Source organism: Telmatherina bonti (assembly GCF_933228915.1).
Source record: "Telmatherina bonti genome assembly, chromosome: 13".
Classification (NCBI taxonomy): domain Eukaryota; kingdom Metazoa; phylum Chordata; class Actinopteri; order Atheriniformes; family Telmatherinidae; genus Telmatherina; species Telmatherina bonti.
Window position 1 is genome coordinate 36039759 of NC_136611.1, and position 22343 is coordinate 36062101.

The 22343-nt window shown below is 47.8% G+C and overlaps 1 protein-coding gene across 1 annotated transcript in view; it reads left to right on the forward strand.

Moving 5' to 3' along the window:
• Positions 1-19945, forward strand: part of c5 (complement component 5) — a gene marked incomplete at both ends in the record, with an annotated part of 64871 nt that extends 44926 nt beyond the window's left edge. The window contains 20 exons of the mRNA XM_079251745.1: positions 1003-1063; positions 1147-1236; positions 1350-1562; positions 1643-1718; positions 2695-2854; positions 2931-3035; positions 3444-3615; positions 9984-10108; positions 13826-14008; positions 14109-14261; positions 14357-14419; positions 14497-14590; positions 14682-14721; positions 14788-14890; positions 15778-15852; positions 16184-16289; positions 17566-17649; positions 17748-17837; positions 19021-19113; positions 19653-19945. Coding sequence (XP_079107871.1) covers positions 1003-1063; positions 1147-1236; positions 1350-1562; positions 1643-1718; positions 2695-2854; positions 2931-3035; positions 3444-3615; positions 9984-10108; positions 13826-14008; positions 14109-14261; positions 14357-14419; positions 14497-14590; positions 14682-14721; positions 14788-14890; positions 15778-15852; positions 16184-16289; positions 17566-17649; positions 17748-17837; positions 19021-19113; positions 19653-19945 — 2379 coding nt within the window. The remainder of the gene's footprint in view (positions 1-1002; positions 1064-1146; positions 1237-1349; positions 1563-1642; positions 1719-2694; positions 2855-2930; positions 3036-3443; positions 3616-9983; positions 10109-13825; positions 14009-14108; positions 14262-14356; positions 14420-14496; positions 14591-14681; positions 14722-14787; positions 14891-15777; positions 15853-16183; positions 16290-17565; positions 17650-17747; positions 17838-19020; positions 19114-19652) is intronic.
• Between the last annotated feature and the right edge of the window lie 2398 nt (positions 19946-22343).

Consider the following 22343-nt stretch of genomic DNA (forward strand, 5'->3'; position numbering starts at 1 on the left):
ATTTTAAAATTTTGAAACAAAAAGTTCATATTTTCAATTTTTCGATTCGATTTTCCCACCCCTAGTAAAAAGGTTGTATTTTTGTTTCAGTGCCAACAGGTTTGTAGTTAGATGTGAATTTTCGGTGTTCAGAGGCGTCCCACAGAGATCTGTACTCGGCCCACTTCTTTTCTTTAGACATGAATGAATTTCTGATGTTGTGATGCAGCAGTGTGTATTAACATAAACCTGTCTGCAAGCTCAAGTCTCACATTTAATAAAAACTGTCAGAATGTTCTGCTAACAAAAAATGTAAATGTGTAAATAGTATGTGTGTTGTCTTTGTTTCATATGTGAGAGAATGATGTACAGATGAGAAAAGACTTGGTCACTGCGGATCTGTTTGTTATTTCTATAAACTTCTGTTTTCTTCTTCTGGTTGCTTTTTATGCTGCTTTATCTATTCATACATTCATTTTACATTATTTTAACCTCTAGAATCTGACAGCTGAGGCTGTTCTATTTACAATAAAAACCACAGTCAGGTAGGGGGACAGAAGAAAGTTTGTGGGAAACCTGGATTTTAGTTTACTGAGTAGATGTGGGAGGGAGGTGGGAGAATACAAAGAAAAGGCTGGGTACCATCAGCATAGAAAACAAAACGTAAATTATATGTATAGAAAAATATTGCCATGCAGTCAGAGGAAAATATATATTTTTTTTTTTTTTTTTTAAAAAGGGGTCCAGGACAGATGCCTGGGACACACCAGTAGTTTTACCTAATTTTATTATTATAATCTGATGCTTAAATTGTCCTGAAAACATCATGTCTGCATGAAAACATCATATCTGCCTCCTGACTGGAAGTCGAAACAACTTATAAATTCTGTCTGTTAGAAAAAATAGACAAATGGCGTTTAAAGGCTTAATCTGCTTGCCAGAAGATGATTCCTTGTCGTTGAGCATGCTCAGTAGTCTCCATCGAATGCCTTCCACTAGCTCAGTCTCTAACTTTGCTTCCAGCCTGATGGAGTGAGACAGGAGGTGAATTCTGGGGGGCGACTGGACCCACAGGCAATCTATGGTGAGTCTCCGACCTGCAGCTCTGCGTGACGCTCTGATCCATCTATTGGATGTTTCCTGATGCAGATATTTGTGCTGTTTTAGGTTCAGAAAAGATTGAAGTGGTGCTGAAGAACAGAATGCCGGAGAACATGGTTCCCAGATCAGGTGTGCAGAGAGTCCTGACAATCAACGGTACGTCTGTCTGCATGCAGCACCGACAACTTCCTGTAGAGCTGTAGACCTGCAGGTCTGCAGACCAGCGGACCATAGTCACTCAAACATGCACATCTGTTGTTGTGGAGCAGGTGAGCTTCCAGGGGAGGTTGTGACCGTGATTGGAAATCCTGATGGCTTTGGACAGCTCGTCAGTATGCCGGAAGGGTCAGCGATGGGAGAGGTGGAAAGGCTCCTCCCTCTTGTCCAGGTGTATGATTACCTGGAGACAACCAGTAACTGGGCCCTGCTGGGAAGAGACATCCTGAAGAGTTCAGCCGAAATGAAACAGAAGATCAAGGATGGTGAGGAGGCAGAGAGGAAATGCTGATGATGGAAGTAGCTGTCAACTTTGTTTACCATGTGTGTATGTGTGTGTGTGTAGGCAAGATTGCTGTCATGTCATTCGTACGTGGAGACTACAGCTACAGCATGTGGAGGGACGGGGCACCCAGCACCAGGTGGGCCAAAACCCTGTCTTGCAAACCACACCTGCTTGATTTTTTCTGACTGATTTCTTTCTACTGGGCAGGACTGGGCAGGACTGGGCAGGGACTGGGCGGGACTGGGCGAGACTGGGCGAGACTGGGCGAGACTGGGCGGGACTGGGCGGGACTGGGTGGGACTGGGCAGGGACTGGGTGGGACTGGGCGGGACTGGGCGGGACTGGGCAGGGACTGGGCGGGACTGGGCGAGACTGGGCGGGACTGGGCAGGGACTGGGCGGGACTGGGTGAGACTGGGCGGGACTGGGCAGGGACTGGGCGGGACTGGGTGGGACTGGGCAGGACTGGGCGGGACTGGGCGGGACTGGGTGGGACTGGGCGAGACTGGGCGGGACTGGGTGGGACTGGGTGGGACTTGGGTGGGACTGGGCAGGACTGGGCAGGACTGGGCGGGACTGGGCAGGACTGGTCAGTATGCTATTTCATTGTTGTTGCGTTAACGTTGGAAATGTGTTGTTAAAGCCGTCATTACTGGACATCATAAATAACTGATAGGAGCAGACATTCTGTCATACTGGACCAGATGGACATTTATTACCTCTCACCTTCGCAGACCAGTAGAGACCAGTAGAGACCTGCACAGGCCGGTAGACCAGGTCAGACCAGTAGAGACCTGCACAGGCCGGTAGACCAGGTCAGACCAGTAGAGACCTGCACAGGCCGGTAGACCAGGTCAGACCAGTAGAGACCTGCACAGGCCAGTTGAGACATTAATGAGACATCTGAAAAACAAATAGCATCCCCACAGTGAAGCACGGTGGTGGCAGCATCATTCTGATGGGGGGTTGTTCATCAGCAGGAACTAGGAGTCTAGTCAGAACTGAAGGAATGATGGTCTACAAATGGTTTAGATGACTCTTTTCCCTCAGCGTTGTCTGTCAGAGTTGCTACGAGTGGATCAGTAACTCTTTTCCCTCTGCATTGTCTGTCAGGGTCACTGCTGAAGTGGTGAGCACTCTGTCCAAGGCAGATTCGTTTATACAGGTGGACCGTCAGATTCTCTCAAATTCTGTGTGGTGGCTGATGAACAAGGCTCAACAACCGGATGGGTCCTTTGCAGAGAAATCATCCTACAAATCGGACAAAGTCATGGTCAGAAATTCTCGTCAAACTTTGGTCTTTCAGTTCTCAGAATGAGGCCTGAAGTTTGTCATGTTTCTTCCTGCAGGTGGAGGGGTCTAATCCACTGGAACAGTCGGTATATCTGACGTCCTTTGTCCTGATCGCGTTAGTCAGAGCAACGAGCATCAGAGAGGATATCCTGCAGCTTCAGGTGAGAAACCAGTCTTGCACATTGAGACGAGACGAGGCGAGATGCGATAAGATGCGATGAGGTGAGGGGAGGTGAGATGCAAGGAGGTGACATTAGATTAGATTAGATTAGATTAGATTAGATTAGATTAGATTAGATTAGATTAGATTAGATCAGATCAGATCAGATTAGATTAGAGAAAAAGTAAGATGGTACAAAATCAGATAAAATGAGATGAGATCAAATACAGGATGATACAAAATGAGATGAGATGAGATAAAATGGGATGAGATGAAATTACATGAAAATGTAGGCTATCTTGTAGACCATATGTAATATTATTAGATAACCTGACTGTGTAGAGATTAGACGTGATTACATATATATCCTTCACGTTTCCTCTCTTTCAACTTCTGTTTCTATTCTCAGTCCCATAAACTCAGCAAGAATCGGGCAGCAGCCTATATTTCCCAGCATGCCCTGCAGGTGAAGAGTGTCTATGTGCGTGCAGTAGCAACCTACGCGCTGACGCTGATGGGGACAGGGGACATAGCGATAACCCAACTGTTCGACCAGCTGGAGAAAGAAGCTCGACAGAAAGGTGAAGAAATTAAGCAAATCCAGTCAATTCATTCAGTTGTTTTCTCTATTAATCTATATTTTTCCTCTTCTGTCTGACAAGAAAACTTTACTGTCATATATTTATACATTTATACATAAGAAAATGGAGCAAGGTACTACTCAGTGCATCATGTGACAAGATGGTTAGACTACCCCTAACTATAACAGCAGAACCTGGACAGTTGGGTCCCGTACATACAGACTCCAGCTCAGGAGATGTTCATATCCTAACTATAAGAATCATGGAAAAGGAAGGTTTTCAGCTCCATCTTCAAGGTGTGGAGGGAGTCTGCCTCCCGAACCCACGGTGGGAACTGGTTCCATCAGAGAGGAGCCTGATAGCTAAAGGCCCTTCCTCCCTTAGTACTCTTTGAGACTCTGGGAACCACCAGTAAACCTGCAGTCTGAGAGCCAAGTGCTCTATTTGGAATATATGGAACTATAAGATCTTTTATGTACAATGGAGCTTGGTCATGGAGAGCTTTATATGTGAGGAGCATAATGTTAAACTTTATCCTGGATTTATCAGGGAGCCAGTGTAGAGAGGCTAAAACTGGTGTTATATGATCTCTCCTGCTAGTCCTCATCAGAACCCTCGCTGCAGCATTTTGGATCAGCTGGAGACTTTTCAGGGCATATTTGGGACAACCCATAAATAAGGACTTGCAGTAATCAAGTCTGGAAGTAATAAAGGCATGGACTAATTTTTCTGCATCTTTCTGAGACAAGATGTCCATAATTATTGTAATATTACGCAGGTGGAAGAAGGCAGTTCTGGAAACCTGTTTTAAATGTGAGCTAAAAGACAAGTCCTGGTCAATAATGACTCCAATTTTAATGCCAAGATTAATGCCATCCAGATTAATTACGTAACTGGATGATTTTCTAAGTTTTTCAGCCCGAAGATAACGATCTCTGTCTTGTCTGAGTTTAAAAGGAGAAAATTCAGAGTCATCCAGGTCTTGATGTCTGTAAGACATCTTTGTAATCTAAGAAACTGATTGGTTTCATCTGGCTTCATGGAGAGGTAGATCTGTGTGTCATCCGCATAGCAATGAAAATTTATACCATGCTGGCTGATGATATTTCCTAAGGGAAGCATGTATAATGTGAAACGTATTGGTCCAAGTACAGAACCCTGAGGAACTCCATGACTTACCCTGGTGTGTGAGGTAGACTCATCATTTACATTTACAAACTGAAATCTATCAGATAAATATGACTGGAACCAGTCTAATGCGGTCCCTTTAATCCCAATAACATGTTCCAGCCTCTGTAGCAGAATATTGTGATCAATAATGTCGAATGCAGCACTGAGATCTAAAAGAATGAGTCCAGACAGAAGTCCTTTATCTGAGGCCATGAGAAGATCATTAGACTTTCACCAGTGCTGTCTCTGTGCTATGATGAGCTCTAAATCCTGACTGGAACTCTTCAGATTGTTTCTGCTCAGATAGGAACATAGTTGGGTTGAAACTGAGAATTTTAGACCAGAAGGGGAGATTAGATATTGGTCTATAATTAGCTAAAACTCCTGGATCCAGAGTTGGTTTTTAAGCAACGGTTTAATTACAGCTTAAAATATTGATGTACATATCTTATTAATAGAGATGAATTGATCAGGTCCAGTACAGATGTACTGATTAAGAAACATATTTCCTTGAATAATCTGGTTGGGATGGGGTCTAAAACACAGGTTTAAGTTTTAGATGAAGCTATTATGTTGGTTAACTCGGAGAGCTGAATAGGACAGAAACGGTCTAATCAGAAAGCAGCTTCTAAAGACGTCTCTAAGGCTGCTGCAGATGAAATAACATTAGTAGTGTTAAGGTTATTACTGATTTCCTTTTGAGATAGAAACTATTTTGTTTACAAAGAAACTCATAAAGTCGTCACAGCTGAGGTTAAAAGGAATAGATGGCTCAACGGCACTATGGCTCTTAAGCCTGTTCCATCCTCCACGAGAAGCGAGAACTTTTTTCTTGTTCTCGAGGCTCCGAGAAGAAAATGATGTCATTTTGTTCTCGCGGACGTGTTTGAGGACAGTTCTTGACACATCGGGCTGGCAGAACTTTTTTCTTGCGGGACTGCGAGAAGTATCGTGTGATTGGTCGGACATTGGAGGTGGGCGTGGTTAACACAGAGAACGTATGAAGCGGAGTTGCTGCTTCCGTGTGTTTGCTGTTGCCGGCAAAACGGATTGTTTTGATAAAACAGCTGATCGAGGTGGTGAGAAAGTACGAACATTTTTACATGTGGCAATAAAACACTTGGATCCAGCCGCGTGCACGACCCGCCCTGCCGCGGACGAAGCTGCTCGTTAAATATGAAACTAGAAACTCGGAGAGCGGAAACCTCCACCAAGCACAATGTTTAAGAATCCTTTTAAAACATTCCTGGATCCAAACGGGGATCCGGATCACCACCAGAATTTAATCAGTTCTTCATTTTTACATTTGCAAAAACTCTGGAAATTTTATAAAATCCCTCCGTAACCTTTTAGGTTATCTTAAGCAAAAAACGCCGGGTAAAACAACCTCCTCGGCGGAGGTAACAACCGGGTTCATGTACATAAAGTAGACATCTGCCCCCTGCAGTGATCCCTCCCCGCTGCAGACCTGCTTCTCCTGGAGTATGTATGGACCTGCCGAACAAGACGTTTTTTCTTGTTCTTGCAGCCTCGAGAACAAGAACTCAGTTCTTGCTTCTTGTGGAGGATGGAACAGGCTTTAATCAGTCTGGTTCCAGTGCTGAAGAGAAACCTGGGGTTGTTCTTCTTCTCCTCTATCAATGATGAATAATAAGCTGTTCTAGCCACATGCAAGGCTTTTTATACACTATTAAACTTTCTTTCCAGACTATGTGACACTCTTCTAAGCCAGATGAACGCCATTTTCTTTCCAAACGTCTTGATGTCTGTTTTAAAGCTTGAAGCTGGGAATTAAACCACCGGGCCGCTTCTTCTGACTGGTTCTCTTCTTCTTTAGAGGAGCAACATTATCTAGTGTTATACGCATTAAAGCCGTCATTCTAGCCACACGTTCATGGACCTGTGTTGGAGTAAAGCTCGGATGGGTGTTTCCTGTCAGGTTAACACATGGTGTTGGAGGAAATACTGCTGAAATAGACTTCTTAAATTTGTTAACAACACTATCTGACAAACATCGACTGAAATGAATTTTCTTCTCAGCCGTTGTGTAGTCAAGTAAAGTAAACTCAAAAGTTATTAAAAAATTATCACAGCTGATCAGACCTAACAGGGTTATGAGGAAAAACTGTTAGTTGATCACTTTTGATGCCACATGTCAGAAGAAGATCCAGAGTGTGACGATGAGAATGAGTCGGTCTGTGGACATTTTGGGAAAATCCAGTTGAACTTAATATAGAGTTAAAGGCAATGTTTAAACTGTCATGTTCATCATCAAGATGAATGTTAAAGTCCCCCAGAACAATAACTTTATCAGTATTCAGCACTAAGTCTGATAAGAGGTCTGAGAAGTCAGTTAGGAACTGTGAGGAAGATCCAGGTGGACGGTAGACTACTACTAGGAGAAGTGGCTTCTCTCATTTCCATCTTGGGTGGGAGAGACTAAGAGTCAGGTGTTCAAAGCTATTGTAACTATTTTTATGTTTAGGACTAATCAATAGTTCTGATTTATAGATAGCTGCCACATCACCTCCTCGACCTGTAGTTCTGGGAACATGAACATTTAGACAATCTGGTGGAGTCGATTCATTAATACTAACATGATCCTCCTGCTGCAGCAGGTTTCCGTAAGACAAGATAGATCAATATGATGATCAGTAATCAGGTCATTGATTAACAGAGACTTCGACACAAAAGATCTGATACTCAATAAACCGCATTTAATGGTTTTATTATTTTGTCTGATTGAATTCATTGTTTTGATATTAATGAGGTTTTCATGATTTACTCCACCCGTGTGTTTTATTCTTTCTGGGTTGTGAGGGGGCAGATACCATCATTATGAGTTTTGGGGAGGGGGGGGCAGATACCATCATTATGAGTTTTTGGGAGGGCGGCGACAGGGGTGAGATTACAGAAAAGCATGTGAGATTACAACTCTGCTTCCTAGTCTCAGTCCTGAACAGTCATGAGTTTAACTGACTAATAAAAGGATCCATGTTCCTAGAAATGAGAGCTGCTCCATCCACTGTGGGATGAATCCCGTCTCTCCTAATAAGACCAGGTTTTCTCCAGAAGCTTTTCCAGTTATCTATGAAGCCCACATTTTCTTCTGGGCACCACCTAGACAGCCAGCGGTTAAAGGATGACAAACGGCTAAACATGTCATCGCTGGTCAGGTCTGGCAGGGGTCTGGAGAAAACTACGGAGTCTGACATGGTTTTAGCAAAGTCACACACTGAGGCAACATTTACTTTGGTGATCTCTGATTGGCATAAGTGGGTGTTATTTACCCCAACATGAATAATAATCTTGCTGTATTTACGTTTATTCTTAGTCCGCAGTATTAAGTAGGATTCAATGTTGCCTGCTCTGGTACCTGGAATGTATTTGACTACGGGGCAGACAGCACAGCGGGTGGAGGTCCGTTTCAGAGCCGGGGTAAAGGACCTGCAAGCCTTACTCGGGCACAGGGGGAGAAAAGCACCATGGAGCTAGCGAGCTGCTGGTCCGAGACAGGGGATATCGTTTGGTTAAGGTACACTGGAGTGATGCCTTCTTCTTTGCTGCTGTGGAGCGACAGGGAACCAGGGCTCCTATTGGCATAGTGTGGAGCTCACCGGGATCTTTGCTTAGCCCCGAGATGCAACCAGGCCTCTGGGTTGGTGAACTGTGGAAGGGCCTCAAAGGTGGGATGGCCATCAATATTAGGCTCGTCGGGGAAACGCTTCTCCGACATGTCCAGCTGCACGGCAGGGAGCGGTAACATCAGGAACCTGGGTATCCGGTTGTTGATTGGGGATGATGATGATGTCCATCATGATCTAAGCCTTTCGGATCCAGTGCAGATTGGATATCCAGGACTCCAGTTCTGCTATTTTTTTCAGCCAAGCGCACAAAAACTGACACAACCAGAGGGGGACGCAGAGGTAAGCGGATCCATTTGAGCGTCCTGTAAATTTAAGCAGCTAGCTAACAGCCGCTGGGCCTGGTTGATAGGATCTCAGCTGATTGGACTTTCCCACGCTGTCAGTCTAGAACTTGTTGGAAAGCACAAGATAATTGGCAAGAGCCCTTCTCCTTTGTCAGAAATGGGCTAACAATATCCACTAATAAAAAGATTCTTTTTAAAAAACTACGTAAGCTAGATCAAATTTAAGATTTAGAGGAGACGAGATGACTGATGTGCGAAACACGCCACGCATGTGTGCAGTAATGATGGCATTCAGGTGAGGTCGTTCTGCCTCATCAGTTCTATGGAACAGGAAGTGCTACTCATGGGGCCCAATAGATGACATTTATCAAATTTGCTGTAAAAGGAACTAATAGTGTCTTTTAGTTACTAAAACATCAACAACTCACCAAATGTCTTTTTATACTGTTTGAAGTTGTTCCTGCAGCCGCTTGTAAGAGTTAATGTCCTGTTACAACCTGCTGCTCAAAACAATAAAGACTTGATCAAGGCTTAGATCCTTATAGATAAAATCTTCCCAGTGAATCTTTATTATTTACATAGAGGAACGTTTTGAAGAAAATAACACCAGAATGATGATGGAAACAGGATCATGACTCCATGGAGGCCTGGTTCCAGAGAAAAGATCTAGTTTGACCTAGTTAGCTTAGTCCCTTATTGTGAGATTTTGTTGGAGCTGGTTAAATTAACGTTAAATTAAATCGCAAATGTCTATAAATAAGGCTCAACAAGCACATAATAGCTACTTAGTCATCTTGTTCCTTTGTATTCGTGATTCATAGACAGTTTTACAGTGCGTGTGGCCGTAGGATATCTTGTGGCTGCAGATTTTTACAGTATCATAGAGCTAAATTAATAAAATTCCAATACTAACTACTGAAATAATAATTGTTTTAACTTGTTTGATTGCAACTTTTTTTTTAGCTGAAGTACATCAACATATAATATCATATGGCTGAACACAAACAGTTAAATGTTAAATGTTAACATTTTATCTGAAAGAAAACAATGTAAGATGATTATTAATGCATGATGTCACTTGGTATGTATAAGTGGATTGTGACGTCATGTCACACAAACTAAACCAGTCAATGTCGACTGGAAAATAAATGTGTTTACACTTACTTTATACAAACTAATGAGATTTTATGCCAGATTTATGCCAGAAGAACTTTAGGAAATAGATTTACTGTAAGTCTGCATCACATGGCTGAATAATTGTGTCCAGGCAACCCAGTAGAATTGAGGTACTGGCAAGAGCCTGGTGTGACCGCTGACTGGATAAAACCTGATGAAAGCAGCGGTCGGACTGTGGAGATGACTGCATACATCCTGCTGACATCGCTGAATATGGTCTGATCCTTCCTGTTGTTCTCTTTAAACACGACAACATATGGATTGTTTTTACTATTATTCTACTGTTATTAATGATGTCTGAAATGTATCCTTGGAATGTCTCGAAATTCCTCTGGGTCTGTAAAGGGTCAGGGTCTCTGTAGGTCTGTAGAGGTCAGGGTCTCTGTAGGTCTGTAGAGGTCAGGGTCTCTGTAGGTCTGTAGAGGTCAGGGTCTCTGTAGGTCTGTAGAGGTCAGGGTCTCTGTAGGTCTGTAGAGGTCAGGGTTTCTGTAGGTCTGTAGAGGTCAGGGTCTCTGTAGGTCTGCAGAGGTCAGGGTTTCTGTAGGTCTGTAGAAGTCAGGGTCTCTGTAGGTCTGTAGAGGTCAGGGTCTCTGTAGGTCTGTAGAGGTCAGGGTTTCTGTAGGTCTGTAGAAGTCAGGGTCTCTGTAGGTCTGTAGAGGTCAGGGTTTCTGTAGGTCTGCAGGGGTCAGGGTATCTGTAGGTCTGCAGAGGTCAGGGTCTCTGTAGGTCTGTAGAGGTCAGGGTCTCTGTAGTTCCTGTAGGTCTGCAGGAGTCAGGGTCTCTGTAGGTCTGCAGAGGTCAGGGTCTCTGTAGTTCCTGTAGGTCTGCAGAGGTCAGGGTCTCTGTAGGTCTGTAGAGGTCAGGGTTTCTGTAGGTCTGCAGGGGTCAGGGTATCTGTAGGTCTGTAGAGGTCAGAGTCTCTGTAGGTCTGCAGGGGTCAGGGTCTCTGTAGGTCTGTAGAGGTCAGGGTTTCTGTAGGTCTGTAGAGGTCAGGGTCTCTGTAGGTCTGTAGAGGTCAGGGTTTCTGTAGGTCTGTAGAGGTCAGGGTATCTGTAGGTCTGCAGAGGTCAGGGTCTCTGTAGGTCTGTAGAGGTCAGGGTCTCTGTAGGTCTGCAGAGGCCAGGGTCTCTGTAGTTCCTGTAGGTCTGCAGAGGTCAGGGTCTCTGTAGGTCTGTAGAGGTCAGGGTCTCTGTAGGTCTGCAGAGGTCAGGGTCTCTGTAGGTCTGTAGAGGTCAGGGTCTCTGTAGGTCTGTAGAGGTCAGGGTCTCTGTAGGTCTGTAGAGGTCAGGGTCTCTGTAGGTCTGCAGGGGTCAGGGTCTCTGTAGTTCCTGTAGGTCTGCAGAGGTCAGGGTCTCTGTAGGTCTGTAGAGGTCAGGGTCTCTGTAGGTCTGTAGAGGTCAGGGTCTCTGTAGGTCTGTAGAGGTCAGGGTCTCTGTAGTTCCTGTAGGTCTGCAGGGGTCAGGGTCTCTGTAGGTCTGCAGAGGTCAGGGTCTCTGTAGGTCTGTAGAGGTCAGGGTCTCTGTAGGTCTGCAGGGGTCAGGGTCTCTGTAGGTCTGTAGAGGTCAGGGTCTCTGTAGGTCTGCAGAGGTCAGGGTCTCTGTAGGTCTGTAGAGGTCAGGGTCTCTGTAGGTCTGTAGAGGTCAGGGTCTCTGTAGGTCTGTAGACGTCAGGGTCTCTGTAGTTCCTGTAGGTCTGCAGAGGTCAGGGTCTCTGTAGGTCTGCAGGGGTCAGGGTCTCTGTAGTTCCTGTAGGTCTGCAGGGGTCAGGGTCTCTGTAGGTCTGTAGAGGTCAGGGTCTCTGTAGTTCCTGTAGGTCTGCAGGGGTCAGGGTGTCTGTAGGTCTGTAGAGGTCAGGGTCTCTGTAGTTCCTGTAGGTCTGCAGGGGTCAGGGTCTCTGTAGGTCTGTAGAGGTCAGGGTCTCTGTAGTTCCTGTAGGTCTGCAGGGGTCAGGGTCTCTGTAGGTCTGTAGACGTCAGGGTCTCTGTAGTACCTGTAGGTCTGCAGGGGTCAGGGTCTCTGTAGGTCTGTAGAGGTCAGAGTCTCTGTAGGTCTGCAGGGGTCAGGGTCTCTGTAGGTCTGCAGGGGTCAGGGTCTCTGTAGGTCTGCAGAGGTCAGAGTCTCTGTAGGTCTGCAGGGGTCAGAGTCTCTGTAGGTCTGTAGAGGTCAGGGTCTCTGTAGGTCTGTAGAGGTCAGGGTCTCTGTAGGTCTGCAGGGGTCAGGGTCTCTGTAGGTCTGCAGGGGTCAGGGTCTCTGTAGGTCTGTAGAGGTCAGAGTCTCTGTAGGTCTGCAGGGGTCAGGGTCTCTGTAGGTCTGCAGAGGTCAGAGTCTCTGTAGGTCTGCAGGGGTCAGGGTCTCTGTAGGTCTGTAGAGGTCAGGGTCTCTGTAGGTCTGCAGGGGTCAGGGTCTCTGTAGGTCTGTAGAGGTCAGGGTCTCTGTAGGTCTGCAGGGGTCAGGGTCTTTGTAGGTCTGCAGGGGTCAGGGTCTCTGTAGGTCTGCAGGGGTCAGGGTCTCTGTAGGTCTGTAGAGGTCAGGGTCTCTGTAGGTCTGTAGAGGTCAGGGTCTCTGTAGGTCTGCAGGGGTCAGAGTCTCTGTAGGTCTGTAGAGGTCAGGGTCTCTGTAGGTCTGTAGAGGTCAGAGTCTCTGTAGGTCTGCAGAGGTCAGGGTCTCTGTAGGTCTGCAGAGGTCAGGGTCTCTGTAGGTCTGCAGGGGTCAGGGTCTCTGTAGGTCTGTAGAGGTCAGAGTCTCTGTAGGTCTGTAGAGGTCAGGGTCTCTGTAGGTCTGTAGAGGTCAGGGTCTCTGTAGGTCTGCAGGGGTCAGGGTCTCTGTAGGTCTGCAGGGGTCAGAGTCTCTGTAGGTCTGCAGGGGTCAGGGTCTCTGTAGGTCTGTAGAGGTCAGGGTCTCTGTAGGTCTGCAGGGGTCAGGGTCTCTGTAGGTCTGCAGGGGTCAGGGTCTCTGTAGGTCTGTAGAGGTCAGGGTCTCTGTAGGTCTGCAGGGGTCAGGGTCTCTGTAGGTCTGCAGGGGTCAGGGTCTCTGTAGGTCTGTAGAGGTCAGGGTCTCTGTAGGTCTGTAGAGGTCAGGGTCTCTGTAGGTCTGCAGGGGTCAGGGTCTCTGTAGGTCTGTAGAGGTCAGGGTCTCTGTAGGTCTGTAGAGGTCAGGGTCTCTGTAGGTCTGCAGGGGTCAGGGTCTCTGTAGGTCTGCAGAGGTCAGAGTCTCTGTAGGTCTGCAGGGGTCAGGGTCTCTGTAGGTCTGTAGAGGTCAGGGTCTCTGTAGTTCCTGTAGGTCTGCAGGGGTCAGGGTCTCTGTAGGTCTGTAGAGGTCAGGGTCTCTGTAGGTCTGTAGAGGTCAGGGTCTCTGTAGGTCTGCAGGGGTCAGGGTCTCTGTAGGTCTGCAGGGGTCAGGGTCTCTGTAGGTCTGTAGAGGTCAGGGTCTCTGTAGGTCTGTAGGGGTCAGGGTCTCTGTAGGTCTGTAGAGGTCAGGGTCTCTGTAGGTCTGCAGAGGTCAGGGTCTCTGTAGGTCTGCAGGGGTCAGGGTCTCTGTAGGTCTGTAGAGGTCAGGGTCTCTGTAGGTCTGTAGAGGTCAGGGTCTCTGTAGGTCTGTAGAGGTCAGGGTCTCTGTAGGTCTGTAGAGGTCAGGGTCTCTGTAGTTCCTGTAGGTCTGCAGGGGTCAGGGTCTCTGTAGGTCTGCAGGGGTCAGGGTCTCTGTAGGTCTGCAGGGGTCAGGGTCTCTGTAGGTCTGTAGAGGTCAGGGTCTCTGTAGGTCTGTAGAGGTCAGGGTCTCTGTAGGTCTGCAGGGGTCAGGGTCTCTGTAGGTCTGTAGAGGTCAGGGTCTCTGTAGTTCCTGTAGGTCTGCAGGGGTCAGGGTCTCTGTAGGTCTGTAGAGGTCAGGGTCTCTGTAGGTCATTAGACTGTTCCTGATGTTGGTTTCTCTGTTACAGGGGAGAGTCCACTACGCCAACCCCATCTTGATGTGGCTAACACAAGATCAACACTACGGCGAGGGTTACTTCTCTATGAGGGTAAATTCATTTGACAACTTTCTGGTCAACCATCAGAAAAGCGTTTTGACAGCGTGTGGGCCAGAAAAAGATGCCCTGACTTTGGATCAGATGAGATACTCGGTAGAATTTTACTATAAACATTAGTGAAGGATAAAACACTAGCACGAACACAGTTATGTCCTTTACTTGTAGTCCCCATTTTAATGTTCATGTCTCTCAGGACGCCATGCTGACACTGGAGGCGTTGACAAAGTACAGCAAGGTTGTCCGTAAAACCCACCTCAACCAGGAGATCATTATCAGCTACGCCAGAGGACCAGTGCTGAAGGAAATCCTACTGAACCAGAACCAACCCGTGTCCTCGCCCTTGGAGGTGGGACAGCTTGACGACAGAGTCGTCCAACCGATGGACGTTATTGGTTGGTAACATCCTTCTCTTCTTCTACCTGTCTGTCTGTGCTGCTGCAGATTAAGAAGAACACTGACATCATTGTGTCCACTGGTTTCGGGAAAGGTGTGTCCAGCGTGAAGGTTGGTCATTCATTCAACAGACGTTTCTCAGTAACTTATTCCCAGTATTTCCAGTAACATCCTGGTTGTTTTTACAGCTGAAAACCGTGTACTACCAGACCACTGCCTCCACTCAGCCCAGATGTAACTTTGATCTCTCCATCAAGGTGGTCGGCCCCGACGCCTCGGACAGTATGGATCTGTCCTTTCATGTTCCACAAGTTTTCAGCCGCTTCACAGGAACTCTTGGTTCTAAACAACATTTTTATCCTGTTGTCCTCAGATCCCAGTATGCGAGCTCCTCATCTGGTTGCCTGCGTGAAGTAAGGAAACTTGTGTTGATGTAAGTCACGTTGTTCTACAGCTAGAGGTGTGTGTTTGTTTTCCAGGTACAGACCTCCTCCTGGTGAGACGTACACAACGTCTGACCTCACAGTGATGAAGATCCAGCTGCCAACTGGTGTGGAGCCTTACATACAGGACCTGAGACAGGTGAACCCTGCTGCTGTGCTGATAAATCACACCTGATTTGTCAGCACTACGCTACTGCTGTGTTTAGAGTCAGATGTGTTGGAGCGGGGAAACACTCCTGGGACTCCTGGGACTGAACTGAGACAAGAGGATCTCCAAATAAAAGTCAAGGAGCAGGACATGCTGGAGATACTTTAAATACGAAACCCAGTAGCTACGATCACATGGATTAAAAACTTCATCCAGCCAGGTGAAATCCATCTGATCAGAGGTTCCAGCTGACATGTTTACACGGGGCTGCGCGGTGGCGTAGTGGTTAGCCTCAGATCAAGGACACTGGGTCGACCCTCAGCTGGGGAAGGCTGTGTAGAGGTTGCATGTTCTCCCTGTGCATGTGTGGGTTAGCTGGGAATAAGTGTGAGTGTGAAGGGTTGCTTGTCCTTCTATGTTGGCCCTCTAACCAACATAGGCTCCAAAGCGCGCAGCAACCCGAAGATGGATTAGATGGTTGAGAAAATGTTATCATTATTATGACAAGAAGGACAGATAATAAAACCAGAACACTTATGACGTGCATTATGTGGGCTAAAAATAACATGATGGAAGATGCTCAGAAATCCTGAACCCTTACAGTTTCCCACAAAATCGCTGTGTCCCATTCTGCTCCATTTTTCACCATTTTTCAAGACTTCCCTGAAACTTATTACGTCACGTAATCCGAGCATGTACAGAAACAACATAAACATCTCGTTCTTATTAAAAATCCTTTTTGAGCTAGGTAGATACGATGGTAGATGCTTCATGAACAAGCACCTCAACTACCAATTAGATACCAAGTAAAATACCAATAACTGACTGGAGCCCTGAACATGAATTCACAGTAATGTCATGCTGACTCTGTCTTGCAGTTCAGAGACGGCTTGGAACAGATCATCTTCGACTACTCGCAGGAGGGAAGCACCGTGATCATCCAGTTTGAGACTGTGAGTCCCTGAAACACCACAAACCAGCTAAATACCTCGTCCTTTAGTCCTTCACATAGATGTCAGCATTATAGATAACTGTAAAAATGATCATAAAACCAGAGGTGTATAAAGTAGAAGTAGAGGTAAAAATAAAGTAGAAGTCCTGCCATGTTTTTGGATCTAGCGATGCATTTAGAACAGGTGTTTTTACAACCAGGTTCATCGACCTGCAGTGGAGCTGAGCTGATTCACCTGGTTTAGTGACTGGTTGGAAAATTTGACTTTATCACGGATCTGTTTGGCCGTTGTGATGTAATTTCCTGTATCTGACTTCCCGTTTGCCTTCCAGGTTCCCTCCAGTAACTCCCTTTGTGTCGGTTTCCGGATCAGGACCAGGTTCAGGGTCCTTGGAGGCAGTGAGTCTCTTCTAACGGTGACAGAGCCAAACGACAAAGGTGAGACCAAGCGGCAACCTCCGGCAGTTAAAAGTGAAGCCGATGCGGAAGTGCATAAAACTGCAGTTCCCCCTTCATCCACTAGATGCTGCAAAACAGAGCAAATCCCCATAGACTCTCATGTTAAAAAGACCAACTTCACAGCAGGAATAAACATGTTTACAGCAGAAATAAACATGTTTACAGCAGAAATAAACATGTTTACAGCAGGAATAAACATGTTTACAGCAGAAATAAACATGTTTACAGCAGGAATAAACATGTTTACAGCAGGAATAAACATGTTTACAGCAGGAATAAACATGTTTACAGCAGAAATAAACATGTTTACAGCAGGAATAAACATGTTTACAGCAGAAATAAACATGTTTACAGCAGGAATAAACATGTTTACAGCAGAAATAAACATGTTTACAGCAGAAATAAACATGTTTACAGCAGGAATAAACATGTTTACAGCAGAAATAAACATGTTTACAGCAGAAATAAACATGTTTACAGCCTGGTACAAAAATCCATTTTAGGTTTAATAGATCAGGTTTACCTTCATGACAACTGTGGGGGGAGTGAATTTTTTTCTAACTCGCCCGTTTAAAAGTGATTTGATCTGAAATTTCGGCATATTTAGGGGCGTGTCCTTTTGATTGACAGGTACCCGATCTCCCGCTTCAAGTCAGAAGAACGTAGAACAACCGCGGTTTTTAGCCTGTTAACAACGTGACTTAGCTTTAGCCCGCTTACCTCCGTTAGCTTGTTAGCTCCTGTTATCTCCGGGTTAGCTCGGTTAGCTCTTAGCTACAGAAAGCTCTGAGTTCGCTCGATGTCAATCATCCACCATGACGCTCACAGCCCCCCTCTCAGCTCCACCTCTTTGCCCATATTTGTATTTTCCGGGCGAGACAACACACATGACTCTGCCAACATGGTGATGGTAGGAACCGCCCACCGAGCTTCAATTCAGCTCTTCAGAAACCTACGGGTGACGTCACAAAGGCTCCGCCCATCTTTTTAAGTACAATCTATGGGTGAGATGCAGCACCTGCAGTGCATGCTGGGATGTGTCGTTTAATCACCTGAGTGGGTTTGTCTCCTCAACTTAGTTCCAAACATTCTTTTCCACATCTTTAATCTTTGTGGGGAAAGTGGGACACATGAACATGAGCCGGTGAAGTTTCAAGTGCTTTTCTTGTGGTGGGAGGATTTAGGATTGCTGATTTCAGCAGTGTGCATCATGCGAACACCCTAACATAACAGCTGGATGGTGTTTGTCTTCCAGGCAGCATCTGCACCAAAACCTTCTCCGACGAGCAGCAGAAGCTGCAGCGCCTCTGTGTAGGTGAACAGTGTCAGTGCATGACAGGTAAAGTCACCGTTACCTCTGATTGGTCTGTGCCCAGCAGCTGATATGGGCAAATTTTTGCAAGCATTTTGCTGATGAGGACTTTTGTTTATGTGCAGCTGCGTGTGCGGTTTTCAGAGGAACTGTTGATACGTCACTGACTGAAGAAGCTCGTACTCAGGAAATCTGCAAATCTCCCCACAAATACGGTGAGTTAAGAGGTATAGATGATGTCATTTTCTCCATGACAGCATCCTCATGATGTAAAGAATCATTTACAGCCCAACCAAAGACAAATGTCAGTATTTGTCCCTTTAACATAGTGTATTAAGACACTAAACAAAAACAGCTTTCGTACGTTTATCCTTCATCAGTGTGACGTTAAAGTGGTTGTAATGCAGAAGCTGTCCACCAGGGGGCAGAAGACAAGTTTTTGCCAAAAGATTTTCAGCCAATTTTTACTATAAAATGATGCGAAAGGTCTCAGAACCTGTATGAAATAGGATGCCGCCATGGACCAGGTGTACCTGCCTCTCACCTGCTAATTGCCGGGATAGGCTCCAGCTTCCCCCTGACCCTGGATGGAATGATGTACGTAGAAAATGAATGAATGGCCGACAAGAGGTCTGGAAGCAAATAGCATTTAACCCATCTCCCACCCACACGGTGGTTTCCTAGCACATCTCAGTCCTGTTGGTTCCATCATACTAAACCTTACTGATAACAAACCAGTCTACCAGTTGGTTATTAAATGATTGTGGTGTGCAGGACTGCACTGAATACACAGATTTTCAGAGAAGGAGCAACTAATGGGGTTGAAGTGGATGTGCAGGTGGAAACTCTGCTACACCGTTAGGACAGTCGTGGATGAATGCTGAAGCTGTGTCTCTGCTGAAGACACAGATTTCAGGTCTGATGATAAACTGCCAGCGAGTGAGGCTCAAAGAAACCAGACAGTTGAAATTAAAAGCAAAATTACATGCTGAAAAAAAGCTTGGGGTGCGCCTGAGAAAGAAGGAACGAACCCTGAAACATGTGGAGTGTATGTGTTCTTGTAGCAGCCTGGTTTTGTTATAGGAAAGTTGGGTCCAGATTATAAAGTTAAGAACCCTGTATTTAGGACAACCAGAACCACCCCATTCCTTCCTGTCCTGGTCAGTGGAGGGCCTGCAGAGGGGTCTCCAGATAGAAATACCTGGCGGTTTTTACCTTTTGTCTTGTTATATTTATGTTATCTGACTTATTCTTGGTTTGGATTGAGAGTCTGCAGCAATGCTGCTCCGTTCTGTATGTCACACATAATTCTAATACAAATAAAGTCAAATGTACAGGAGACGCTGACCTGCTGCACGGTTCAGATACAACAACTTGTTTGGTTTTTTCCTCCTGCAGCCGTCAAGGTAAAAGTCACGTCCAAAACTTCAGAGGGAGACTTTATCACCTACAGCTCCACCGTGGTGGAGTCAATCCTGATCAAAGACGACGGTAAGAAGCTCAGTTTGCAGCGACTCGCCACCTGTTTCTGGAGTGGAAACTAATAAAGCAACATGTGGAGTATATCGTATGGAATAAAGATGAAAAAATGTCACAATAACGCTTAAAACTTCATTAGAAGGTCCCGACAGTCACCAGAAGAAAAGACAAGCGCTGGTAGCAGCAGTGATGCCTTTAATGACACAAATCCTCACGTAGCATGACTTCCACATAATGATCACAGTAATGACTAAATTTAATGCCTGATCTTACCATCAAACAGGCTGATTCGATGGTTCATTTTATTAACACAAAGTATGCTAACACCACGTGATGCGTTTAGATACAAACGACCAGATTTAAAAAGAAAAACCTGTTAATAAACTTGTGTGAACATTCAACATACATAAGAGGATTAAAAACACTTCAGAAATTCACCATATAACATGAATGGTTGGTGGTTTAGAAGAAAAATGTAAATAAATGTTCAGAATTTCCGAGGATGACATAAAGTTGCGCTGAATGTGTTGTTTGTGTGTTTTCTGCTGCAGAGTACAAAGCCGTGCGGAAAGAGACCCAGATGGACCTGGTAAAGAAAGCTTCCTGCCTCGGCGTGGACCTGAAAGTCAACCAGCAGTACCTGCTGATCGCCTCCGGCGGCACCGAGTACAAACACAGGAGTACCTTCAGGTCAGTCAACGTCTGTCAGCATGGCTGGACGGCTTCCGCCACACCGACTGAATCCAGACCAAAGAGGAAACTTCCGGTCAGGAGGGGGTGTGTAGTTAAAGTTGTGTGTCTGTGTTCGGAGAGGTGGAACTGGAAGACTTCAGAACCAGAATAACAGACGCCGTCATTATTTAGATCGGGGAGCATCTCCTTCTCCTGTCAGGTCACTTAAAAAGAAAAGTCACAGAGATGCTGACGGCGCCCCCCAGGAGACACGGGGGACGTTTTCCCTTTGGCGAGGGACGGTCGGAGACACGGGGGACGTTTTCCCTTTGGCGAGGGACGGTCGGAGACACGGGGGACGTTTTCCCTTTGGCGAGGGACGGTCGGAGACACGGGGGACGTTTTCCCTTTGGCGAGGGACGGTCGGAGACACGGGGGACGTTTTCCCTTTGGCGAGGGACGGTCGGAGACACGGGGGACGTTTTCCCTTTGGCGAGGGATGGTCGGAGACACGGGGGACGTTTTCCCTTTGGCGAGGGACGGTCGGAGACACGGGGGACGTTTTCCCTTTGGCGAGGGACGGTCGGAGACACGGGGAACGTTTTCCCTTTGGCGAGGGATGGTCGGAGACACGGGGGACGTTTTCCCTTTGGCGAGGGACGGTCGGAGACACGGGGGACGTTTTCCCTTTGGCGAGGGACGGTCGGAGACACGGGGGACGTTTTCCCTTTGGCGAGGGACGGTCGGAGACACGGGGGACGTTTTCCCTTTGGCGAGGGACGGTCGGAGACACGGGGAACGTTTTCCCTTTGGCGAGGGATGGTCGGAGACACGGGGGACGTTTTCCCTTTGGCGAGGGACGGTCGGAGACACGGGGGACGTTTTCCCTTTGGCGAGGGATGGTCGGAGACACGGGGGACGTTTTCCCTTTGGCGAGGGATGGTCGGAGACACGGGGGACGTTTTCCCTTTGGCGAGGGACGGTCGGAGACACGGGGGACGTTTTCCCTTTGGCGAGGGATGGTCGGAGACACGGGGGACGTTTTCCCTTTGGCGAGGGACGGTCGGAGACACGGGGGACGTTTTCCCTTTGGCGAGGGACGGTCGGAGACACGGGGAACGTTTTCCCTTTGGCGAGGGATGGTCGGAGACACGGGGGACGTTTTCCCTTTGGCGAGGGACGGTCGGAGACACGGGGGACGTTTTCCCTTTGGCGAGGGACGGTCGGAGACACGGGGGACGTTTTCCCTTTGGCGAGGGACGGTCGGAGACACGGGGGACGTTTTCCCTTTGGCGAGGGACGGTCGGAGACACGGGGGACGTTTTCCCTTTGGCGAGGGATGGTCGGAGACACGGGGGACGTTTTCCCTTTGGCGAGGGACGGTCGGAGACACGGGGGACGTTTTCCCTTTGGCGAGGGACGGTCGGAGACACGGGGGACGTTTTCCCTTTGGCGAGGGACGGTCGGAGACACGGGGGACGTTTTCCCTTTGGCGAGGGACGGTCGGAGACACGGGGGACGTTTTCCCTTTGGCGAGGGATGGTCGGAGACACGGGGGACGTTTTCCCTTTGGCGAGGGAAGGTCGGAGACACGGGGGACGTTTTCCCTTTGGCGAGGGACGGTCGGAGACACGGGGGACGTTTTCCCTTTGGCGAGGGACGGTCGGAGACACGGGGGACGTTTTCCCTTTGGCGAGGGACGGTCGGAGACACGGGGGACGTTTTCCCTTTGGCGAGGGACGGTCGGAGACACGGGGGACGTTTTCCCTTTGGCGAGGGACGGTCGGAGACACGGGGGACGTTTTCCCTTTGGCGAGGGACGGTCGGAGACACGGGGGACGTTTTCCCTTTGGCGAGGGACGGTCGGAGACACGGGGGACGTTTTCCCTTTGGCGAGGGACGGTCGGAGACACGGGGGACGTTTTCCCTTTGGCGAGGGATGGTCGGAGACACGGGGGACGTTTTCCCTTTGGCGAGGGACGGTCGGAGACACGGGGGACGTTTTCCCTTTGGCGAGGGACGGTCGGAGACACGGGGGACGTTTTCCCTTTGGCGAGGGACGGTCGGAGACACGGGGGACGTTTTCCCTTTGGCGAGGGACGGTCGGACACACGGGGGACGTTTTCCCTTTGGCGAAGGATGGTCGGAGACACGGGGGACGTTTTCCCTTTGGCGAGGGACGGTCGGAGACACGGGGGACGTTTTCCCTTTGGCGAGGGACGGTCGGAGACACGGGGGACGTTTTCCCTTTGGCGAGGGACGGTCGGAGACACGGGGGACGTTTTCCCTTTGGCGAGGGACGGTCGGAGACACGGGGGACGTTTTCCCTTTGGCGAGGGACGGTCGGAGACACGGGGGACGTTTTCCCTTTGGCGAGGGACGGTCGGAGACACGGGGGACGTTTTCCCTTTGGCGAGGGACGGTCGGAGACACGGGGGACGTTTTCCCTTTGGCGAGGGACGGTCGGAGACACGGGGGACGTTTTCCCTTTGGCGAGGGACGGTCGGAGACACGGGGGACGTTTTCCCTTTGGCGAGGGACGGTCGGAGACACGGGGGACGTTTTCCCTT